The sequence below is a fragment of the Neofelis nebulosa genome, chromosome 4, assembly GCF_028018385.1.
Source record: "Neofelis nebulosa isolate mNeoNeb1 chromosome 4, mNeoNeb1.pri, whole genome shotgun sequence".
Classification (NCBI taxonomy): Eukaryota; Metazoa; Chordata; class Mammalia; order Carnivora; family Felidae; genus Neofelis; species Neofelis nebulosa.
The window spans coordinates 115,683,228-115,706,550 of NC_080785.1; the positions used below are offsets into that span (position 1 = coordinate 115,683,228).

Consider the following 23,323-nt stretch of genomic DNA (forward strand, 5'->3'; position numbering starts at 1 on the left):
CATGGGCCAACCCATCAATCAGTCCAGTGGGATGAGGCAAGGTGATCCTTCTTGGATCTGTTATTTCATTGAATGCCCTACCATAGGCTGTGGTGCTGGGCCTCTGCCACAGTGAAGAAGCTAAACCCCTCATTTCAAAGCTTCCTGAGAGCAGTGCTAAGAAAGCACAAGGTTGTAGAGCCAAGAGTGCCTTTTATTTATGTACTATAAAATGTGGGGATATGATGGAGAAGCAAATCTATTGCAATGAAAGGGCAATGGGTTGTCTGATGTTTTAATGGACAGAGAGGAAGTTTGCTTGCGCTTCCTGAAGAGGGAAAAATCAACACCTAAAGATCAGTTCTCTCACAGTTAGGGTCCTCAAACAGGTGAAATGGTTTCTGACTAGATGAATAAAATATAGTGTGCTCTCTGAAGACCAACAATTGCCTTTGAAACTGACCACCTATCAGAATCAGTGCCTTGGGACTAGGGCCGTAGGACCAGCACACCGGAGAAACCTCTTCAGCTGAGGCTGGGGATCAAGCTACTTGGGAATCTAGTTCAAGAGACAGACATTCTCAGCCCTTGAGACCTGGTCTTACTCCACCTAATGTCGCCTCCTCTTTGTTTATTAATTTTCAAGCCCAGGGCCTGAGGTCATCTGGTAGCACCATTAGATATGCAGGCAAGGCGGGGTGCAGCCTCACCGGCAAAACATAGCCAAGGGTGGCAAACTGGCAAATGTACGCACTAATTCACAACTAAGGGAAAAAAGATGAAGATGGAGAGGGATGTTAACAGGAAGGGACCTGCAGGTGAACTCTGTAGGATTCATATGAGGTCCAAACACAGTCCAGGAACCCAGCCCATGGTGAACCTTCTTATGGAGGTCACATGTATCAATTGGGTTGATAGTTTTCAATCTCCTTTTTCCCTTTTCTCTTTTTTATTCCTGGAAGTGGGACAAAATCTCATGTCAAGCAATAAAAGGGGCCGATCTGACTGAAGCAAAAATAGGGACCTGAAGCCCACCCTTTGCTCCTTTCCTTGTCCCTCATCTCCCACCTCCTTCTTCCAAGGAACCCCAGATATCAAAGAGCACAGTTTGCAAAGTCCCAAGCTAGATCACTTTTGCCCAATCAGAATGTCCTGGCTACCCCAGGTTTCCCCATTCCAGTATGCCAATGTTTTCCTTATAGGTAAACTCGATCAAAAACAAGAGAGAATGCCTAGACAGCCAGGATTTGGGTGTGAGGATTGTGGGTAAGGCAAGGGCTTCCTCTCCGATACATGTCCTGTCAAATACAAGGTAAGGTACACTATGGGAACAGGCTAAGAAAGGTGTCTAGTAATAGAGGAAGTGTTAAATGAATTATGATGCATCCACACAGCGTATCCTATGCAGGTATTAAAAATCCTCTTTTTAAAAGGACCATTAATGTTACCAGAAAGAGACTGCTTTATGGTGGCTAAGTGGAAAAAAAGAGTCAGATATGATTTATTTAATCATATGAACACACTGAAAGACTGAGGGGGAAATACACTGAAATGCTAATAATGATTCCCTCAGCGGATAGGGTTTTACAAAAAAGTTGAACCTTTTTAAAAAGTTGAACCTTTAAAAAGTTCTCCTTTAGATTTTCAGTATTTCCTAAGTTTCCCAAAGAATCATTTTATAACATAAATTATAAGGGTGGGCTCTCCCCCTTGCTGGGGGAGCTTTCACCAACAATTCCCCCAACCCTCTTAGAAAGGAACTTCAGAGCAGTGTCTGCCTGGCAGGTCTATGCTGGGGCCTCGACCCTTCCAAGGGGGGAGGGGGGCTCTTGCTCCTCAGGACACACTCACGAGTTGTCGTCCCTGAGACTGTCGTCCTCTTCCTCTGGTTCTTCCTCCTCTGCCTCACTACCCTGACTACTGTACACTGCTGACTTCAGAGTGGAAGGGATTTCCTGAAAATATCTGTCGACCATGACTTCCTGGTCATCCTCGTTTTCTCTGTTCATCCAGAAATTCTCCCATCGGCTGTAGATAGTAAGTGGTTGTTCACAATCATGTTGCCTAGAACTGCACTAAAGCTATAATTTCAAAACCTGTCAAGAAGCCCCTGAACCCTGCCCGGAAGAGGACAGCAACCAGGTATACTGGGCATCCTGCTTCTCATGAATTAAAAATGGTACCGTGCAGCCACAAAGTCATCTATGGCCACAAAATCAAACAGCAGGAACTCTGGGGTAGGCTAATGGCCTTTGAAGGCATTAGATATGCATGGTACAGCCCTGGGCTGGACACAATTATTCAGGAAGAAGCATAATAATCTGGTGTAAGAAAGGCAATGGAATCAAACAACCTTGTAAATCAAGTAGGTACCACCTATAAAATGACATTGGGCTGGTAAACAATTAAGTCCTTTACTTCAGAGGACTTTGTGGGGGATACCAGGAATTTAATAATATTAGAGGATTATACAAATAGCACCTAAAGTTATTAGTCTACCCTTAAAGTCACATGGGCAGAAGAGGGAAAGTGTGTGTAAGGTTTGAGAAGGTAGATGCCAATTGTTTGTGGAACTATAGGCTTTGAGGACATTTCTAGACTTAATTTTTACTTTTTTGGCAAGGGCAGCAAAAAAGGCTCATGAAACAGCTATTTATTATTGGGTGGGCACATGTTCTGCCCAGAATTGAAGGGAAGAAATGAAAAAGGGAAAAGACCCAAATAAAGCCACAGCAAACAGGTGACCTATTAATTCATAAAGAAATGGGCTTTCTGTAGCATATGCACACACAAACACACAAACATACACACACACACACACACACACACACACACAAGCGCGCATGCGCGCATGCTTTGGGCTGGCCTAGATAGTTCATCTGCTTAGCTAAAATCTCTGGGATTCATTCCAAAACTCAAGATGGGCTCTTAAAAAATTCCATTCAAATGGAATGGGTTCCAAAACAGATCAGTCAAATGGAGTGAGAAGCTTTTGAATGGAGGGACACCTTAGGAAGAGAATTCAGCCTGCTGAGAAAGCTCTTTTTCTTAATAGTATTTGTCCTAGAAGGAGGACAGCTATAAGATTACCTTGAAGGGTTCCAGCAGATGGACCATATGGGGGAGAGGGAGCCCCCTGGCCGCTCAATCTTCACTTTTTCCTCACCATTTTTGTTCCGTATGCTGATGATCCCATTGAACATTCCTAGAGCCAGGTACTGACCATCATTTGTCCAGCTGTTCATACAACCAACGAAAGGGCATGGGGAGAGGGAAAGGAACACACAGAAGGTAAAGCCAGTGAGGAGGATGCCCTGGTCAAAATATAGTCTAATGAGGCAGCAACAGAAGGGCTCATCCTGGTCCTGATATAAAAATCAGAGGACCAAACATCAAGCCCCATTTATTTTTAAAATCGACAGTGAGATGTGAAGGCAGTATCACCCTTTCCTGAGCTCCCACGGTTTTCTGTACATACCTCCATGAAAGCCCTTAGCTTGTGCTTGCAACACTGAGCCAGCCTCTATTCTCCACTCACCATTTCAACCTCCTCCTACTATAAGAGCACCTAAGAACAGAATCTGTGTCTTGGTGTATACCTAGCTTCTCAAATAAGTAGGTGTTTAACAGATATTGAATGAAAGAATGGCTACACTCAGAATCTGCACAGCCAGAATAGCTCCTATTTATAGAGTCTTTAATGCATCAGGTACTGTGTTGTTTTATACTCAGTTTGTGCACATTTCACAACAGCCCTATTGAGTATTTTTATCTCTATTTGTAAAATGAGGAACCTCCTAGGGTCACAGAGCCTATCAGTGACTAAATCTGGATTTAAATCCAGCTCTAGTATCAAAGCCTATGCTTTCTCTTAGCACACATGCTGCCTGGACAAGGACAGCCTCGCACCTCCAGAAAACCTCCACTGAGTATAACTTTCTAGCTGAGGAGACTTATTACTAGATAATTACAGGAAGGCAACTTGTAGTTCTCTTTTGCTTGATGATCAAAGGCACAGGCCCTTCCCATCAAGGAGACAGTAAAAGAAAAGAGAAAACATAGAGGCCCAAACCAACTAGGTCACACAAGAACTTTTCCACTGTGTGACCTAACCAGATTCTAAGAGTCTGTTTAGAAGAGGAGGGAATATAAAGCTTCAGAGCTGCCTTTAACTCACCTGCAGCAGGTGATCTTGCTACTGGATTTATGTTTGGAGACAGACTTCTGTTCAGGAGACCACAAGCCTTCAACACAAAATATATAAAGGAAGATAAGATTAGATGGAATATTACTCAGCAATAAAAAGAAACAAACCATTGATACACTTCCAGGGCTTTATGCTGTATGAAAAAGCCAATCTCAAAAAGTCATGTACTATATGCTTTCATTTTATAACATTCTCAACATGGCAAAATTCTACAGATATGGAGAACAGCTTAATGGTTACCAGATGCCAGGGATTAGGGATAATAGGAGGGGGATGGAGATAAAGGAATGTCTTTGTGGCAATGGTAATCTACACACGTGATGAAATGACAGAACTATATACACATGTTGTGCCAGGCCTCATTTCCTGGTAGAACTCTACTATCTTTGCAACTGACAGCAAATCTGTAATTATTTCAAAAGAAAAAGAAAAAACAGCAAGGTAGATTGGTGAATTTCTAGATTGGTGAATTTCATTTCTTTTTTTTTTCTTTTTTTTTTAACGTTTTATTTATTTTTGAGACAGAGAGAGACAGAGCATGAATGGGGGAGGGGCAGAGAGAGAGGGAGACACAGAATCGGAAGCAGGCTCCAGGCTCTGAGCCATCAGCCCAGAGCCCGACGCAGGGCTCGAACTCACAGACTGCGAGATCGTGACCTGAGCTGAAGTCGGACGCTCAACCGACTGAGCCACCCAGGCGCCCCTAGATTGGTGAATTTCAGAGGTTTAACTCAAAGAAATGGCAACATCACAGTTCATAACTATTACATTACAACCAGGGTACAATCAGCATCCAAAGTAATGAACAATGCTTCCTAAAAATCAGTTTCCTCTCTCAGGCCTCACCAACAGCACATGACCCTGTCTAGACTGTGCCTTGTCCAAGGCACACTGGCCACTTTTGGTTTACTGCCTCCTGCTAGTGGCTCAGTGCCCTACAACAGGCGTACATCTAGGCAACACGAACAAGTTCTACTCTTTGCCTGAGACATGAAGTATGATCAAGAAAATAAATCCAGGGCAATAATATACTTACATAGCAAGGTGCAACATCAAACAAGCTATTTGTTTCTCCCTCTCCCTGGTCCAGAATGCCTCCCGCAAATGTTCAACTTTTATACATCTTGTCTATGCTCCACTGAGCCTGCCTGGAGCCTCCAGCAAAGGAAATCTCTCCCTCCTGGGCCTCCCTCAGCACTATTTACCAGATCATGCCTTAGATATAATTGCATGGCTGAGGTCCAAGCCCTGGTTCCACCACTTATCAGCTGGGCAACCTCAAGTGAGTCACCAAACCACTCTAAGCCCCAGTTCTTTTTCATCAGTGGTGTGGGAATGAGAATATCTGACCTTAGGGGTGGTCATACAGCTCAAATAGGAATTCATTTTAACTCTCAGTACAGTGCCTAGCACATCACAAGCATTCAACAAATATTTTATTATTATTAATTATTATTATTATTACTTGATATTCTATTTTTACAAATTCTACCTCTCCACCTGCCCCAAACCACAAGCTCTTTGAGGGCAGGGATTCTATGTTGTCTTTTTAATCACAAAAGTAAGCACAAAGGGGCATCTGGGTGGCTCAGTTGGTTAAGCGTCCAACTCTTGATTTCACCCAAGTGACGATCTCATGATTCATGGGATCAAGTCCTGTGTCGGGATTCTCTCTCTCTCTCTCTCTCTGTCCTTCCCATGTTCACATATACACCTGTATATGCTCTCTCTCCTTCAAAATAAATAAATAAACAACAAAAAAAGTAAGCACACAGACCAGTGCCTCACATAGGGGTTAACATTTTTAATGAATGACAGTCCCTTTCCCTTTTATACAATGTGCTTTCAATTATATTCTCTCTTGAACCTCAGATCTCTGTCACTCTGGCAGTGAGGTACACAGGTAGGATAAGGACCGTGAAACACTGAGAGGGATTACATGGTCTCTCACTCCTCAATAATGGCTGTTCTGTTGTACCCACTGTCAGCAAGGAAGACAGAACTGATGAGCTGAAAGCAAAATTGGTCTTGACAGAGATAACCTACAGGCCTCTGCTCCTTCCCTCCCTGCCTCAAGGGCCATTTCACTGGCCTCTCCTCTGTGTCAGCACCATGCCAATGCCATGAGTGGGGCCACAGTAATCTCCTCAGGGTATCCAGCCCCTCAGGAAGGACAGCTACAGCCACCAGACAAGTAATGGTGACACACTACACAAGAAGCACAAGTTGAAATAGTGAAGAATTTCACACATACAAGGATGCTGGGGGACACAGAAGTGGAGACAATCACTGGTTCCTGCCAGGTGAGGTGGGAAGGTTCCCCAGAGGCAGCAGCATAACGTTATGTCTGTGCTCTCCCACCCTTCTTACCATTTCCCTCCCTGGGGCCCTTCCTGCTGTCTCCCAGATTTTGTACCAGATTCAATGTCACCATTCACTCTTTTGGTTTCTCTACAATTTAAAGATAACTGTCAGCCTCCCCTCAGCTATTAAAGGCAGGGAAGTAGCATGAACTCTCTCAGGACAAAACCACCACATTCTGGATGGATTTCAACATTTTTTGCCCAGATTTTCAGTAACTCCAGGACAAGACATCAGGAATCAGAACTTACCAAAGTCACTAGAGGAACAAGATGCCAGTTGGTGGGTAACAGGGTTGTAGGAGACACACTGGATAGAATCATTGTGCCTAACAAGTAAACAACTATAGATTATTATGCAGCAAACCACAAATGCTTCAGTGGCAACAACTGAAGATTTTATGATGAGCCCACAGTCTCTCTGACTACACACTACAGGCTCTTATGCCAGTGATCAACAAAAAGCACAGGGATGAATTCTCCTCTGCTGGATTGCCCCTCACCCACCATTTTCCTCTCTTAAACATTACCCACCAGACTGGCCTGGTTTAAATGCAACCTCCTCCAGGACCAGCGCTCTTGATACCTCTGGTTTGTTAGCTGATAAGATAATGATGTACAGTACCTAGCCTAGCACCAGGTACACAGGAAGTGCTTTATTCACGGCTGTTAATTATTGCTTTGTGGAGGCCTGGAAATACAGGACGGAGATGCAATGAAGATGTTACAGGCCAAGATCTGGAAACACGGCAAATCCTGAGACAATAGCGAAAGCTGAGTGAGTCACGTATGTCATCTCAGCCTCTATTTTATTTCTTCGCTTCTAGGTAACGTTTTGCTTATAACTTCATTCATTCATTCGTTCATTTATTTATTCACTCATTCAAAAGTTGTTCATTGATGTATATACCCATGTACACAACAGCATTATTCAAAATATCCAAGAAGTAGAAGCAACTCAACGTCCATCAATGACAGATGAATGGATAAACAAAATGTGCTATATCCACACACTAGAATATAATTCAGCCTTAAAAAGGAAGGGAATTCTGATACATGGATAAACTTAGTGGACTTTAGGCTAAGTGAAATAAATCAGTCACAAAATGACAAATACTATATGATTCTGCTTACATAAGGTGCCTAAAGAAGTCAAATTCATAGAGACAGAAAGTAAAATACTGATTGCCAAGGGCTGAGGGCCCAGGGAATAGCAGTTGTTTAATGGGTACGGAGTTTTAGTTTTGCAAGATGAAAAGAGCTATGGAGGTTTTATATAACAACATGAATGTACTTAATACAACTGAACTGTACGCATAAAAAAACGGTTAAGATGATTAATTTATGTTATGTGTATTTCATCACAATTAAAAAGAAAAAAATCATTTGTTAAGTACTGATTATGGGCCAGACATTGCACTAAGCACCAGGAACACATGGGTAAGCAAAAATAGATGCAGTGTTTGCCTTCACAGAATTTACAGGCTGATGGGAGACAGCCATCGATCACCAGAATAAATGTAAAACTACAACTGTGAGAAATACCAGGAAGGAGGCCTGACTGAGTCTAGAGGGGCAGGAACGGCTTCACATAGAAGCAACATATGAGCCTAAGATCTCAGAGCAAGTAGGGTTAACCTGGCGGAGGAGGAATGGGAAGAACGGGAAGAACATGAGCAAAGTCTCTGCAGAGAGGAAGCCTGGTGCACACTGACTCCAAGTTTCTGGCTGTTGAAACTGGGTGGATGTGATGCCATTCCCTGAAATGGGGGCATTAGAAGGGGACAAGTTGGACTCAGGTGGAATCTGTGGTGTCAGAGTAACTAAACTGAGCTATATGAAAACACCTAGCTCAGTGCTGGCCAGGCTAGTTGTGCTCAAATGTTCATTCATTTGTTCATTACCTAACTTTCCTATACCCACCATATACTCCTATCTATAACTTAACCTCAAATTCAATTGCAGAGAAAAAAAGTTCTTGCTTATATTATTTCTAAGGGGCTTTTGCTACAGTAGCTCAATCAGAGCCAAACCAATAATACTGCACACCTAAATGGTTACTTACGTGTATTTCAGAATGCCTTCCAATTTTGAGGTCCAGATAATAACACTTTTATCAGCCGATCCAGAAGCAAAGCGCTTGCCTAAAAGTGTTTTAAAAAGAAAACTCATATTTGTTTTAAACCAGCATTTCTCAAAGAGTATTTCCTAGAAAGGAGTTTCTTAGAAAACTAGTTCTTTAAGGTTAACTAGCAAGTGTCAGCTGCTTCTCTACTTGTTTTTGTTTTTTTAGAGAGAGTCGGGGGGGAGAGGAGCAGAGGGAGAGAGAGAAAGAGAGAGAGAATCTTAAGGAGGCTCCACACTTAGCATGGAGCCCAACATGGGGCTCAATCCCACGACCCTGGGATCATGACCTCAGCCAAAATCAAGAGTCAGATGCTCAACCGACAGTCACCCAGGCGCCCCTCTACTTCTTTTTCTTATCAGTACTGGGTGGCAGTTCAGGAAGTTTGGGTTCAAATTTTACTTTTTCTGGCACTGAGTAAACAAAGATGTATTGAGGGCCTACCACATGTTAAGTATCATGTTCTATGCTAAGGATTAAGTAGTAATTAAAGCACATGTAATCCCTACCTTCACAGAGCTTAGTGTAGTGGGAAAAGTAGGCATTGAATGAATTTAATCTAACATGAACATAATGTGCTAAGAAATGAAGTGAGTCCTAGGAAAGAGAATAACTGGGGGACGTAATTTAGATGAGGGAAAAGCTTCTCAGGAGGAGAACCTTCAGTTGAGACCTAAAGGATGAGCAAAGCTTAGCCAGGTAGAGGCAAAAGACCCATCCACATGGATAGAAAAGATATACAAAGGCCTTGAGGTAAGAAAAGCCTGGTATGTCTGATTGGCTGAGAGGCAGCAGCATGGAATACCAAGAGCCAAGGGGGAGGTGGGTAGAGGATAGATCTCTAGCAGCTTCAAGGCCATAGTCAAGATCTTGTTCTTTAACTCAAAGAAAGGCTTTAAGCAAGAGCAACAAATGAGATTTTCATGTCCACACTACTTGGGCTTTATGAAAGAATGGACTGGGTCTCTCGGGTGGTGCCAGCTGCACGCTCCCTTGTGCCCCTCATAGCCACGCCTTGCCAAATTGAAGAAATCAAGGATTTTCTGCTCACAGCCAGATGAAAGGATGCCAAATCCATCAAGATCAAGAAAAATAAGCATGGGGCGCCTGGGTGGCTAAGTTGGTTGAGCACCCAACTTCGGCTCAGATCATGATCTCACAGTTCTTTGAGTTTGAACCCCACATCGGGCTTGTTGCTGTGTGCACAGAGCCCACTTTGGATCCTCTGTCCCCTTCTCTATCAAAAACAAATAAAACATTTTTTAAAAATAGAATAAATGAAATTAAATAAAGATAAGGATAACATGAAGTTTGATGTTCGATGCAGTAGATACCTTTATACTTTCGTCATCACAGACAGAGAGAAAGAAGAGAAACTGAAACAGTCCCTGCCCCCAGGTCTGGCACAGAAGGACCTGAAATGAACCTGGCACACTGATTTGAACTGTATTAAAGTTTTTAAAATTCTTTGAAAACCATGAAAGAATGGACTAGAGAGGCAACATATAATAAGTAATTACTTATTAATTACATTGTTGCAAATTTGCAAGTAGTACTTAAGAGGTGCAGCAGAGTATCAAGGCGCAAACAATAAGGAGTCTTCACCTACTCTGGAGAGAGATAAGGAAGAATTAACCATGATAATTCTGAGTGAAATAAGTCAGGCAGAGAAAGATATCATATGTTTTCACTCATATGTGGATCTTGAGAAACTTAACAGAAGACCATGGGGGAAGGGAGGGGGAAAATAGTTATAAACAGAGAATGAGGGAGGCAAACCATAAAAGACTCTTAAATACAGAGAACAATCTGAGGGTTGATGGGGGGAGTGAGGAAGAGGGGAAAATGGGTGATGGGCATTGAGGGGGGCACTTGTTGGGATGAGCACTGGGTGTTGTATGTAAGTGATAAACCATGGGAATCTACCCCAAAAACCAAGAGCACACTTTACACACTGTATGTTAGCCAATTTGACAAGAAATTATATAAAAAAAAAAAAAAAAAAGAATTAACCATGGGCCAGATTTTGTAACCTTTGTTAAGGATTTTTAGACTTTGTTCTTAAGGCAAATAGAAGTTGACCTGTTTTCTGAGCAAGTCATTGTTTTCTGAGCTTCTACATCTGAAACAAAAAGGGGTAGTAACACCTTCCTCAGAGACTTTGTGCAGGGGGACAACTAAGATGATATCTGTAAAACACCTTTCACAATGGCTGGAACAGTAGATATTTGGGTGAGCCATATGATACTGCTGCATCTATTAAATACACAGAAGCTGCATGTATGTATGTATGTATGTATGTATGTATTTATTTTTCAGAAGCTGCTTTTATTTGTTATTATTCCTGTCACTACTCCCCCAACACTGGCAGACAGTAAGACATGGTGTTGAAGAGTATGGGCTATGGGCTCAGAGTCTGAGTTGGAATTCCCAGTGATGGTACCAGCTGCCGGACCTGAAATAAGTTCCTGAACATCTCCATGCTTTCATTTCCTCATCTGAAAAGCGGCTGCAACAATAGTATTCACCTCACAGTTGTTGTGATGATTAAATGAGATTAAAGTATTTCAGACAGTACCCAGAATATAATCAATGCTAAAAAAAATATTAGCTACTATTACAATTATTTCTTCATATTGTCATGTTTTTCTTGAACCAAAATAACTAGTTCTTACATACCTTTATATCATGGCTGTTCATTAAGTATTTGCTAAACTTAAGGGAGACACTGGAAACAAGCAAACTTAAAGAGCAATACCATAATTGAGAGCATTTCCCTTTCTAGATCCAAGGAGAAAAGGCCGATTGAGAGGAATTAAAAGACTTCTCAATCATTATGTGTCATGAAGAGGCAGCATGAAATACTAGAAGGCATGAGGGCTCTGCAGTCAGGAGGATCTGGGGCAGGCACATATGTGCCACCGTCACCGGCTGCCACCATGACCGGCTGCCGCCGTAATTGCTCCAAACCTGTTTTCTCCTCCGTGAGAGGAGCTGAGAACTTCTCTGAGTGCTCCAGAGGGTTGTTGGGAAGATCAAATCTGATGATATGTGTGACAGGACTCTGCAAATGCTGACAAATGCCACTAATGGCAGGCCACACTCTGACACCCTCAAGGGCCCTAGTGGCATAGTAAGCCAAAGAGTCCCCAGGCTTATAAACTCCAGAGGACCCCAAGGCCTTCTCATGGCGTTACTCTGAATTTGAACTCAAACACACACATAAAAACAAAACAAAACAAAACAACCAAAAAAAACCATGGCTACCGTGGCACAGCACACTTGACTATGAGGCAAGAAATAATGTTTTTGCCACTGACTTGCTACATGACCTTAGCAGGTTACTTGACTTTTCCATGTCTTTATGATGGGCTAAAATGAAGACATTGGGCTAGATGACACTAAAACTATACCCACAAAATCGTGTGTATATATGAAGAATGTGCACTTTTCTATGAAGAGGTCTATAGCTTTCATTGGATTCTCAAAGAGGTTCATCATCCAAAAGAAGTTAAAAACCTGGAACCTGACTGATCTCCAAAGTTTGTTCAAGCATTGTAACATTCCAATTTTGTGCCTTCTCAGCAGTGGTCACAGAATGTTACCTCTCATCCTATATCCGTTTGACACATGAGGAAATTGAGACTCAAGAAGACTCAATAACTACCTCAAACTCCCAGAACCTTTGGGATTGGAACGTAGAACCATCTCATTCCAAAGTCCATGTTCTTTCCACTAATCCCACATAGAGAATGCACCCATTCTCTGACTGCCACCTCTCCTCTTTGTCACCTTACCACATCCAATAACCCTCTTCAAGTCCACCAGAACCTCTCCACTGCCCACCCCCCTGTGGTCCTCTGATCCCTCATTACAATGGCCGACAGTTCAAAGTCACTGTATATGATCACTGCTTCACATACATCCTCCACTCCCTTGCCCTCTTATTTCATCTTCAGAGGTGCCTGCAAACCTACCAACCTGGTTAAATCCAAGTCTCCACCACCCCTGTCCCTGCATCTATGCAGCTCAAGTAGTGGAGAGAAAGACATAATCACACCAATGAATCTCATTTTCAATTCATAACCAGCTTCAAGTGGGCCCTTCGTATTGCTTGGGATTTCACAGTACATTTACTCAGCCATTCTCCTAAATGGCAGTTTGCCAGTTTTTCCTTTCTCCTCAACTCTGATACCTCCCTCCCAATCCTCACTCTCAGATGACATTGCTTCCTACTTCACTGAAAGAATGGAAAAGAATTTCCATTAGATTCCTAATACCACATGCCCCCACTTGCCAACATCGTGGTGGTACCTTCTACCTTCCCACCATGTCCCATCTAGGTCATAGATCCCATCTCCTCTTGCCAACTCAACAACTCTTTCCTGGCAAGTCCTTCCCCTCTCCCCTCCAGCATCAATGTTTCTCGAATTCAACATGTCCTAAACTGAACTCCTGATCTTCCACTGTAAGTTTTTCTACCTGAAACCTTTCCCATCTCAGTGGAAAGCAACTCCAACCTTTTCAGTAGCTCAGGTCAAAACCCTTAGAGTCACACCTGACTACTTTCTTCACACCACACACACCGTCTTTCAGGCAATCCTGTTTGCTCCACCTTCAAACCATATCCAGAATCTGACCACTCCTTACTACTTCCTTTGCTCCCACAGATCTGAGCCACCATCACTAGTGTTACAAAAGTTGCCTGGATGATGCTTTCTTCACTCGTCTCCCTGCTCCAACCCTTACCCCCTGCAGACTGTTTCTAAAACATCAGCTAAAGGGATCCTTTTAAAAATATAAATCAAATCAGATCTCTCCTCTGCTCAGAAGTCTTTAGTGGTTCCCCATTTTCACTGAGAATCTAAGTCAAAGTCCTTATAACAGCCAACATGATCTGGCCACCCCATCCATACCTATTACCTCTCTATCCTTATCCCCTACTGTTCCCCCTGACTCACTCCACAAAAGCCCCTGGAAGGCACACTCCCACCTGAGAGCCTTTGCTATGGTTTTCCTTCTTCTGGATGCCCACTATCAGAATCTCACTGCCTCTCCACCTTCAAGACTTTGCTCATCTGTCCCTATCTCAATAAGCCCACCGTCACCACCCTTTCCTTTCCCATACCCATCCCCTGCCCCATCCAGCATTCTCAATTCCCCTTATTCTGCCCTACTTCCAGCATACTGTTTAATTTACTTCATTATCTCAAGCACCTAGAATAATACCTGGCACATAGATGGCCCTTATTGACTTGAATGATTGAAATAAAGTAAGAAACTTAACTATCTTCTGTGATTGTGAGTTGTATGTCAGCTTACTAACACTAATTAAGGAGTGACTAAGGAGAAAAATGAGCAGCTATGAGACCATTACAGAGGGTATAAAACCAGAGCAGCCTCTTACCATCCTTTGCATACGCCACACAGTACACAGTATCTTTGTGTCCCTTTAGGGGCTGAAGTAAGGTGCCATCAGAGGTGTCATAAACCTGGCAAAAAGACACAAAATTACACATTATCCACATGACATCTATTAGTCAGAATTCCTGCAGGTTGCTGCTGCTTTTTGTTGTTGTTGTTGTTTAAATGACAAAACATTTGTCAATATTCTAAATTTGCATCAAGTAAAAACTACACCAAAAAAACCCAGAAAGAATGTGACTCTAAGTGGAGAAACCCAAAAAGTAGAGGTCCCAACTCTGTGAATTACATGGCCAGGAACATATCATTAATTCTTGAGAAATAGAACTTCACTCTGTGGAACTTCACTACAAAGTTCATTCATCTTATGTGAATTTGGATATATGACCAATCAAGCTAAACTCTCCCAAATAAAGTCAACACACACACAGAGTCCGCTACAACATGATTAAATTTTAGTTCTAGCCTGACTCCAGTATCAACATAATAGAGAAATGTTTCATATTTGCTATCAAGAGTTTGAAAGTCATAGACCTGAACTCCAGGTTTACAAATCAGAGGAAGTATGATAAAACCCAGCTGTAACATGGATTTAGGATATTTTGTAGCACTGTAACATCTATAAATGTGTGGATATTTAAAAAACACACTATCTGAGTAATCAAGGCAAAACCCTCCAAAAAACGGTGTTAGAGAAGATAACCTATGAAAAAAAAGTAAAAGAATTTGGATTGTTTACCCTGGTGAGAAGAAGTCTGCAGAACAATGTAACCAAGGCTTTAAGATTATGTAGTTACCATAAAGAGAATGGAGATCAGTCAGTCTGCATATCTAGAGACAACAGAGCAAGGGGAAGTGGACTTACGCAGGAGGAAGGAGAGATCATACAAAGGTTTTTAGGTCAAACATAAAGAGTCCTCTGAAAATTACTTTTATATACTGGGATAAGTTCCAGACTAGCTATATTCTTTGAAAATATGAAAAAAGGACAGCATCCATATGGAATTGTTTAGGTAGGCCAATGCCTAAAAGTTGGGGTCAAGCTATCTGGCTTCTCAGGGAGGGAACCCCTTCAGTCTTGTTGCTTAAATTTTTCAGGGGGACAAAATGTGAACTGACACTAGCCCAGTTTCAAAGGCATTTTGATTAATTGTTTTCAACTCTTTCATGGGTGTCTCAAAGTAAAAAGGGAAAGATTAATGACTCCAAAGGAGGTATTGTTCACAGGTTCCTATCTGATAGACAGTTTACTTACCTGTTTTAAATAGCCCATTTCCTTCCCTATTAAAAAGTAATGACTGGTTTTTCCGCGCTTGCCTTTTTTATCTTAAAAAATAAAGGGTCAAATTTCAGAGCACTTACAAGAGGGAGAGGGAAAAAAGCACTTAAAAAGGAAACTCAGACAAAATCCTACCAGTAATCTGTTTCCTGCAGCCAAAATCAGTTGCGTTCCATCGGGCTTAAATGCGAGGTCATATATACTAAACAGGAGACAAGACAAGACAAAAGGACAATTAGGAACCAAAAGGATGAGGTCTGCTAATGGCCAGGAAAGCAAACTTTATTTCCATGATGAAATACTGCTTGTGTATGAGAGAGAAAAATAATGGCTAAGAATTGCATTTGGTTGCAAATTCCGTTCAGCCACCGCACCTTGGCAGTCCATTCAATCACGATTTACTTGGCAGTTAGCTTCATGTCCCAGTTTCCACTTGTCCAGACGCCAGAGATGATTCAAAGGGTCAACAGTTGAAGGCACTAACTCTCCTATAAAGACTACACAAACTGAGAGAATGCGTGAGGGTTACTAAATCCGCATGTCTCTGAAAAACTGGTCATTTATTAAAATATCATTATTGGGGCGCCTGGGTGGTTCAGTCGGTTGAGCGTCCGACTTCCGCTCAGGTCATGATCTCACAGTGTGTGAGTTCAGGTCCCGCGTTGGGCTCTGTGCTGACAGCTCAGAGCCTGGAGCCTGCTTCGGATTCTGTGTTTCCCTCTCTCTCTGCCCCTCCCCCACTCACGCTCTGTCTCTCTCTGTCTCAAAAATAAATAAAAACATTAAAAAAATAAATAAAATAAAAATATCATTATTATTTCCAACCAACTGGATATTTAATGAATGCCTTTTAGGTGCTAGGCAATAGTAACTGATACAAAATGAGTAAATCACATTCGCTCCCTGCCCTCAAAGAAATCCCATCCACTGGGAAGATATGACTCAGACACGTTCACAAAGAACTACCATATGTCATCAACTCTGAAGCATACATTTTTTTCACATTTTAAAATCTCTGAGGTTGGGGCGGAGGGTGTGCCTGGGTGGCTTGGTTGGTTAAGCATCCAACTCTTGATTTCAGCTCAAGGTTCATGAGTTCAAGCCCCGCATCAGGCTGTGCACTGACTTAACGAAGGCTGCTTGGGATTCTGTCTCCCTCTCTCTATCCCTCCCCTGCTTGTTCTCTATCTCTCTCAAAATAAAATCTCTGAGGTTATGTATCTTATAATTGATGATGTGTCAGCTTAACTGGAAGCATTTTTTGGTTTTTTAGTGGTACTTAAAATAACGGTATTTTACAATCAGTGACCTCTTAGATTAGATGACTACAGAATAATACTGTGTAAAGGTTTTAGGAGATACATTAAAACATATATTACAGGATTCAAATGAGGAAGATGCAGAAAAGATTTGGAGAAAGGATGAGAAAAAGCTTCATGAAGAAAAAAGTATGTGAGAAAAATAGGGCTTTTGAGACATGCAGGAGGAGATTTGGAGGGTGCAGCATTTCAGGCAGAGAAAACAGAACAAGCAAAGACATGAAGGTGGGGAATAGCATATAATCTAAATAATCAAATTTGACTGAAACTTTGGCTATATGTAAGGCAGTAGGGGGAGATCAGGCTAGAAAAACAACAGGCTGGAGCCATATTGCAATGATTCTTGAATGCCCTCGGCAGGGGATTTCATTAGTTCAGGTGACTCTAGTAAAAATGTGCTAGATAGCACTGCCAAATCAGCCTACTGCAAAGGTTTAGCATGGGATAAATTCACCTGATACCTGAAGTCATCTAGAAATACAGACCCCGGGTAAGAGTACTTGGAGCATTTTGCAGAGATACTCTGTGCTGAGCTCTTCCAATGCATTATTTCATTTCATCCTCACAATTCTATGAAGTAAGAATTATTACTCGGTTTTGTAGTTGAGGACACCATAGCTCAGAGGAATCAACTATCCCACCCAACATTACACGACCAGCAAGTGGCAGGGCCAGAATTTCAACTTGGGTCTGACTGTAGAGTCTGTGCTATACTACCTTCTACTCTCTACCTTCTACTTGAACTATTGTCAAATACGACAAATCTCTGTTATCTTTAATACTTTAACAATAACAGTGGATAACATTTATTAAGTACATTTATTTACTATGTGTGCAAGTACAATTTAAATGTTTTACATGTATCAGCTCACTTACCCCTCACAACCCTATACCTATTTCACAAATGAGACAAATTAAGACGGAGAAGCTAAATAACTTGCCAGGAAATATACTGCTACTGAGTGGAGGTGGAACCAGAATTCAAACCCAGGCAGTCTGTCTCCAAAGCCCAAGATCTAACCACTATGATCTGTGGCCCTTATTTTCATTATTATTAGCATATGTCACAGTCGATAATATAATAGCAACAGTTTCCATGCTTTATCAATGGGGGGAAAAAAGGCATTACATGTAGAATCCAAAAAAATTTTTATATAGGCTCTGTGGACAACAGCCTCCTTTAATAAAAATAATTTTTAAAATAATAGTAATTCTTCACATATATTCAACAGCTGGCTGATGAATATTACACCCTTTCCAGTTAGGCATCCCTCTTGATAGAAGCAAACACAGACACTGAGTTCTTCAGCTTCCTCCTATTAGTTGGTAACAGATCTGGGCCTTACTGTTTCCTGGGCTTTCTTTCTCTGAACCTATGGGGAAATGTGCTTGGCATGTATCACACTGAAGAGAAACAGGGTGGTAAAATGAAAATCAGAAGGGAGTTGGGGCTAGAACTGATGCCCTGTCCAAGCTTTAGTCCTCACCTACAACACAAGGCAAGAGAGCTGCCATCGCACCTCTGAGTGCACAGGCCACCCTTGTGCAAGCACCTGACACCTGTGGGTTGCTGTGATGAGGTACCAGATTTTGGAAAGGATCTGCACCACTCTTCTACAGTCATCCGTGGTCCTGTGGCTCCCTTTCTGCAATGTAGATAATCTAAGCTCATTAAAGTGGTTCCTGTGGGGATCTTCTTCATAAGGATCATTTGGGGTTGAATTCTCAGAAAATCATTTGAGTGTCTGATTTGGGCCAAGTCTTAAACTGTCTTCCTCTCAGATATGAAAATTCATTTTCTCTAAATGTCTTGAAATTTGGGGCGCCTGGGTGGCTCAGTCAGTTAAGTGTCCAACTTTAGCTCAGATCATGATCTCCTAAGTCCAGAAGTTCAAGCCCCACATCTGGCTCTGTGCTGACAGCTTGGAGCCTGGAGCGTGCTTCTGATTCTGTGTCTCCACCTCTCTCTGCCCCTCCCCTGCTCACACTTTCTCTCTCTCTCAAAATTAAACATTAAAAAAATGCGGGGGGGGGGGGGGAGGCACGCCTGGGTGGCTTGGTCGGTTAAACGTCTGACCTCGGCTCAGGTCATGATCTCACAGTTCATGAATTCGAGCCCCACATCAGGCTCTGTGCTGACAGCTCAGAGCCTGACGCCTGTTTTGGATTCTGTGTCTCCCTCTTTCTCTGTTCCTCCCCTACTCGCACTCTGTCTCTCTCTCTCTGTCTCAAGAATAAATAAAGATTTAAAAAATTTTTTTTAATTTTTTTAAATCAAACATTTAAAAATAAATAAATAAAAAATAAATAAACGTCTTGAATTTTGCCTTCCTAAAGTACAACATAATGTTCAATTTACCCCAATCTAAACTCTTAAGGTACTTAGGATCTGTATAATTTATCATAGCTCTGAATTACATAATCGTCTATATTTTACACTGTTTCAAATACTATCTTGTCCCCTTAATTACAGTCAATTATAGTCCCCTGCAGTTTAAGGGCAAGGACCCCGTTTTAGACATTTATGGGCCTTTGGTGCATGGCATGGTCCTAGACACAAAATGAATATAACCAACAACCTGACAATGGTTTTTTTTGTTTGTTTGTTTTTTTATTTATTTTTGGGACAGAGAGAGACAGAGCATGAACGGGGGAGGGGCAGAGAGAGAGGGAGACACAGAATCGGAAACAGGCTCCAGGCTCCGAGCCATCAGCCCAGAGCCTGAAGCGGGGCTCGAACTCACAGACCGCGAGATCGTGACCTGGCTGAAGTCGGACGCTTAACCGACTGCGCCACCCAGGCGCCCCTCAACCTGACAATGTTTTATCTTGAACCCTTCAGGCTTTAATTACATCATGAGACTATGAAACCAAATAAAGGAAACCTCATTTAAAATGGAGCTAGGAGGCCAGAAGGGGGAGCTCTCATGGTGTACCTTTATTGCAGCCCTTTGAAGACTCAACAGGAAGAAGCTTATGCCTCACCACCACCCTAGATGAAGGAAGATTTTTCTCCTTGCCCAGCAACAGCCCAGCCAATGAGAGACTGTCACAACTCAGCCAATAAAAAGCCACTACACTTTGAGCTCCCAGTTTAATGGACTTTTTGTTTATAACAGCCCCTCCCAATTCCCCTTTTTCCTCTATAAAAGAGTGCTCCTCTGTTTTCTGGACTTACCTATGGTTCACCATAGCTTGCTTGTCCCAATTGCTGTCCTGCTTGCAACTGCTCTCCTACTCCTGAATAAACCCACTTTGCTGGCAAAATAACTGGCTGTTTTATTTTCAGGGTTGACAAGAGCACAGAAATTCAGAATTGGGAAAGACCCTAGAACTTGTCATGTAGTCCAACTCCCCCACCAAGGCAAGAATTCCCTATGGATGGCCATCCAGCTCTGAACACTCCCAGGGTTGGAGAAGTCACCAGTATGCAGAGTTTATTACACTACAGGATGGCTCTCTCTACCCATCTACCACCTTTTATGAGAAAGATACATTATCAAATTACATTGCAGAGAGACAGAGAGCAAGTCCTGCAAATTGTCCTCTGCCAACTTTGTGCCCACCCCACTGTAAATGAAGTCCCAAGGTCAAGGTGCCTCTCCAAATCCTGCCCAACCTGACCCACCCCAACTTACCTGCTTGGAATCTTAGACAAATTATGTTACTTTAAGTCTCAGGTTCTTCACCTGTAAATAGGGTAATTATTCTAACCTCATAGGTTGTGTGGAGGTTAAATAAAATAATGCGTGTAAACACTGTCTGGCCTATAGCAAGTACTCACTAAATATGAGCTAGTGCGACTGAAGGGTAATAGCAGATGCTGTCCTTACTGGAATAAGGCAGTCTAGCCAGAAAAGTCACCATGGTTGAGGGAAACCTGGAGCAGTGGTTTTAAGGAAAAAATGAGGGAGTTCAGAGAATAAGACAGCATCTAGGAAGGAGCTTTGGATAGAAAAATGGAGATTTCAGCTGAACTGGAAAGCATAAATTTAAATGTTAGCAAGCAGTGGGGGAGGAGGGATGGTAACAGGACCACCTAGTTAAATGCACAATCTGATTCAGAAGGGAAATGGGAGTCAATCTAGGATTATGCAAAGTAGAATAATGGATCACAGCAGCAGGACTCAAAAAAGAGAAATCCTCCTGCCATGGGAAGGTTAGACTGGAAGCAAAACAGCAGACCAGGAGACAGTGGCTGGTTCAGTTGTGGAGGACTAATCTTAGATATTTGGGATCTCTTAGATCTACTACCTATTTTTTTAAATAGTTTTTGTCTTATTCTGGGCTACCAGCTGGCATATGTTGCTGCCACCAAGATCGCTGGTCTATAGAACCCCTACACTGCCTATTCTAAACAGTTGTTTTCAAAGCTGTAATGGGTCAAAACCCAAATAACCAACCTTCATTCATCATTCTTTCACTCATTCATTAATTCATGAGTACATATATCCATCAAATAGTCACACCAACCACTGATTTGTCTAAGCTCTGGAATATGCCTTTGAAATGAATAAAAAGTAGCCATTGCTTCTGAAGGGTTTATAGACTTCTGGGATAACGGATTCACAAATAACTCTCATACTAGACAGATTCTAAGTATCTCAAGAGAGGAATGAACAAAATCTATGCCTGGGGTTGAAAACTGGGAGCAAATCAGGCTGTATTTGGCCAGCAACTGTTTTGTTTGGCTCACATGGTGTTTTATTTCAGTTTTTTTAAATTAGTTGCCAACACTTAAAAATTAGGGCATTTCACATAAAAATCCGTAGCTTCTGGTGGAAACAGGAAGATCTGAGCACTCGAGGCCAAATTCCTGCAGGGGAGTAATTGGCAGGAGCTGAGCAGCAGCTGCCCCTTTTAGGCAGAGCATGAGATCTCTAGTTTGCCACACTCCTTGCCATTCCCTCTTACTCCCTGACCTCAAAGCCAAATGTTCAGTTGCTAGTTTTCAGCAGCTTTATAAGAAAAAAGTAAAAAGAATTTTTTAAGCTCAATTTTCTATTAAAAGAAGTGAAAGATATACTGCGAAGGCTGTTTCAAGAGAAATGGGGTGTAGAAAAGCAGAATACTCCTAAGACAGACAGGCAATTCTGTGAGTTTAAGATGCAAATAAACACCTCCCATGATACTGCCTGCCTGACTCCTGCAGGCATTTGAGTTTGCAGTCTCTGTAACATGAAGAAAATTAATGTAGTAGCTAACAAACAGCACTGGCTCTGGAGTGAGGAAAAAAGCTGGCTCCACCACTCATTCACTGTGTGACCTTGGCAAATTAATGACCCTCTCTGTGCTTCAGTTTCATGTTAAACAGAGGTAATTACAGTACCTACCTCAGAGGAATGTTGTGAAATGACTGAGATAAAAGACATAATTCTCAGCCAGTGCCTGGCACATAGTAAGCATTAGCTATTACTAGTGCAGAATACAGAAGAGGGAGAAACCATCTCTGAAGGGAGCCTTACAGAATGTTCCGAATTTCAGTGTGAGGAAATGAGAAAAGAAGGCATGCTAGCTTCACATAGAAGAGACTAAGCAAAGACAGAGAGGGAATGGCAAGGGCCCTGTTCCAGTGGCCAAAACAAAGGCTGCACAATGAAGCTTGAAAAGACCATCTAGGAAGATTTTTAAAGTCAGGCTGAGGAGAACGATCCAGTAAGTCAGCATTTCCCAAAATGTTTCATTGTATGATGGATTTCGATGATAAAAATGGAATAGAACATTAACATCCGCTCCTAAGGCGAGAAAGTCATTCTCTGGTGATTCTCTTTCAAGCCTTCTAATTAAGCACAGGAGAAAGTCTTGGTTTGACGCTATTCATCTCCAGCACCTCTCTGACGGCACTGGATAAATTTCCTTCCAGTTCTCCAGACTATAGACCAGGGGCTTAAAGGCTTCCTAGTTGCCAGTATCCAGCTACAACTTAATAATACCGTTTTGTTTCTCGCTGCTTTAAGTTTCACAGTTATCTCAAAGCAAATGGTACTGATTTTCAAATACGGAGCAATAGTTTCCTTGTAAAATCATATTTGAGTGAAAGTGAGACAATTTAGAGAAAAAACGCCAAGGAAACAAGAGTATGGGTAACATGTGGATGTGGCAAAGATCGTGACGTTCGAGAAACACTGCTGTGGGTGTAAGCTGAACCCAGAACGGACCTGGACAGGGCCAGACATTGATTCTGTCTGTGTAAAACGGCCTCGACAGGCCACTACCTCACGCGTGGTACACCCCCTTGCTCCCGCGCCAGGCCTCAGTTTCTTCATCCGCAAAGGGGTGGGAGGGCGACCCTGCAGTCGCGCAGACCCGGGGTTCAGTGCCTTCAGCCCAGGCCGCAGGCCCGTTGCCCTTGGCAACCACGGGGGTTCCCGCAACGGTTCCCGCACCCCCGCCAGGGATCGGCCTCCCGCTCCTCCCGGACCGCCCCGCTCCTCACCAATGCTCGGCTTTATCTCTCCACGTCAACACGGCCCTCATCGCGGTTTCCCTCACGCCTCAAGCCCCTCCTCCCGCCTCAGTAACAGGCCCTATTCCCCTAACGGCTTTCGTTACTGCGCTACCCCTGGCAACACACATGCGCAGTGAGCCTCGTGCGCGCGGCTGAGTTCCAAGTGCGCAGGTCTAAATGGA

The 23,323-nt window shown here is 42.5% G+C and overlaps 1 protein-coding gene across 9 annotated transcripts in view; it reads right to left on the bottom strand.

Moving 5' to 3' along the window:
* The window catches only part of IFT122 (intraflagellar transport 122), a 72,526-nt gene extending 49,247 nt beyond the window's left edge, over window positions 1-23,279 (bottom strand). Inside the window, exons 1-8 of one of the 9 annotated variants that reach the window (XR_009260695.1) lie at window positions 18,181-18,334; window positions 15,510-15,576; window positions 14,079-14,163; window positions 8,612-8,690; window positions 6,799-6,875; window positions 4,157-4,223; window positions 3,070-3,216; window positions 1,831-2,007 (exon numbers count right to left, since the gene is read on the bottom strand). Coding sequence is in view for 7 of the 9 variants with exons in the window: in XM_058725913.1 (XP_058581896.1) it covers window positions 1,831-2,007; window positions 3,070-3,216; window positions 4,157-4,223; window positions 6,799-6,875; window positions 8,612-8,690; window positions 14,079-14,163; window positions 15,510-15,576; window positions 18,181-18,317 (836 nt within the window). In the remaining 2 variants the exon portion in view is untranslated. Of the gene's footprint in view, window positions 1-1,830; window positions 2,008-3,069; window positions 3,217-4,156; window positions 4,224-6,798; window positions 6,876-7,171; window positions 7,303-8,611; window positions 8,691-14,078; window positions 14,164-15,509; window positions 15,577-18,180; window positions 18,336-23,129 lie in introns of those variants that run through there. The other 8 variants (XR_009260696.1, XM_058725912.1, XM_058725913.1 and 5 more) reach the window with 8 other exon arrangements.
* Window positions 23,280-23,323: the final 44 nt, after the last annotated feature.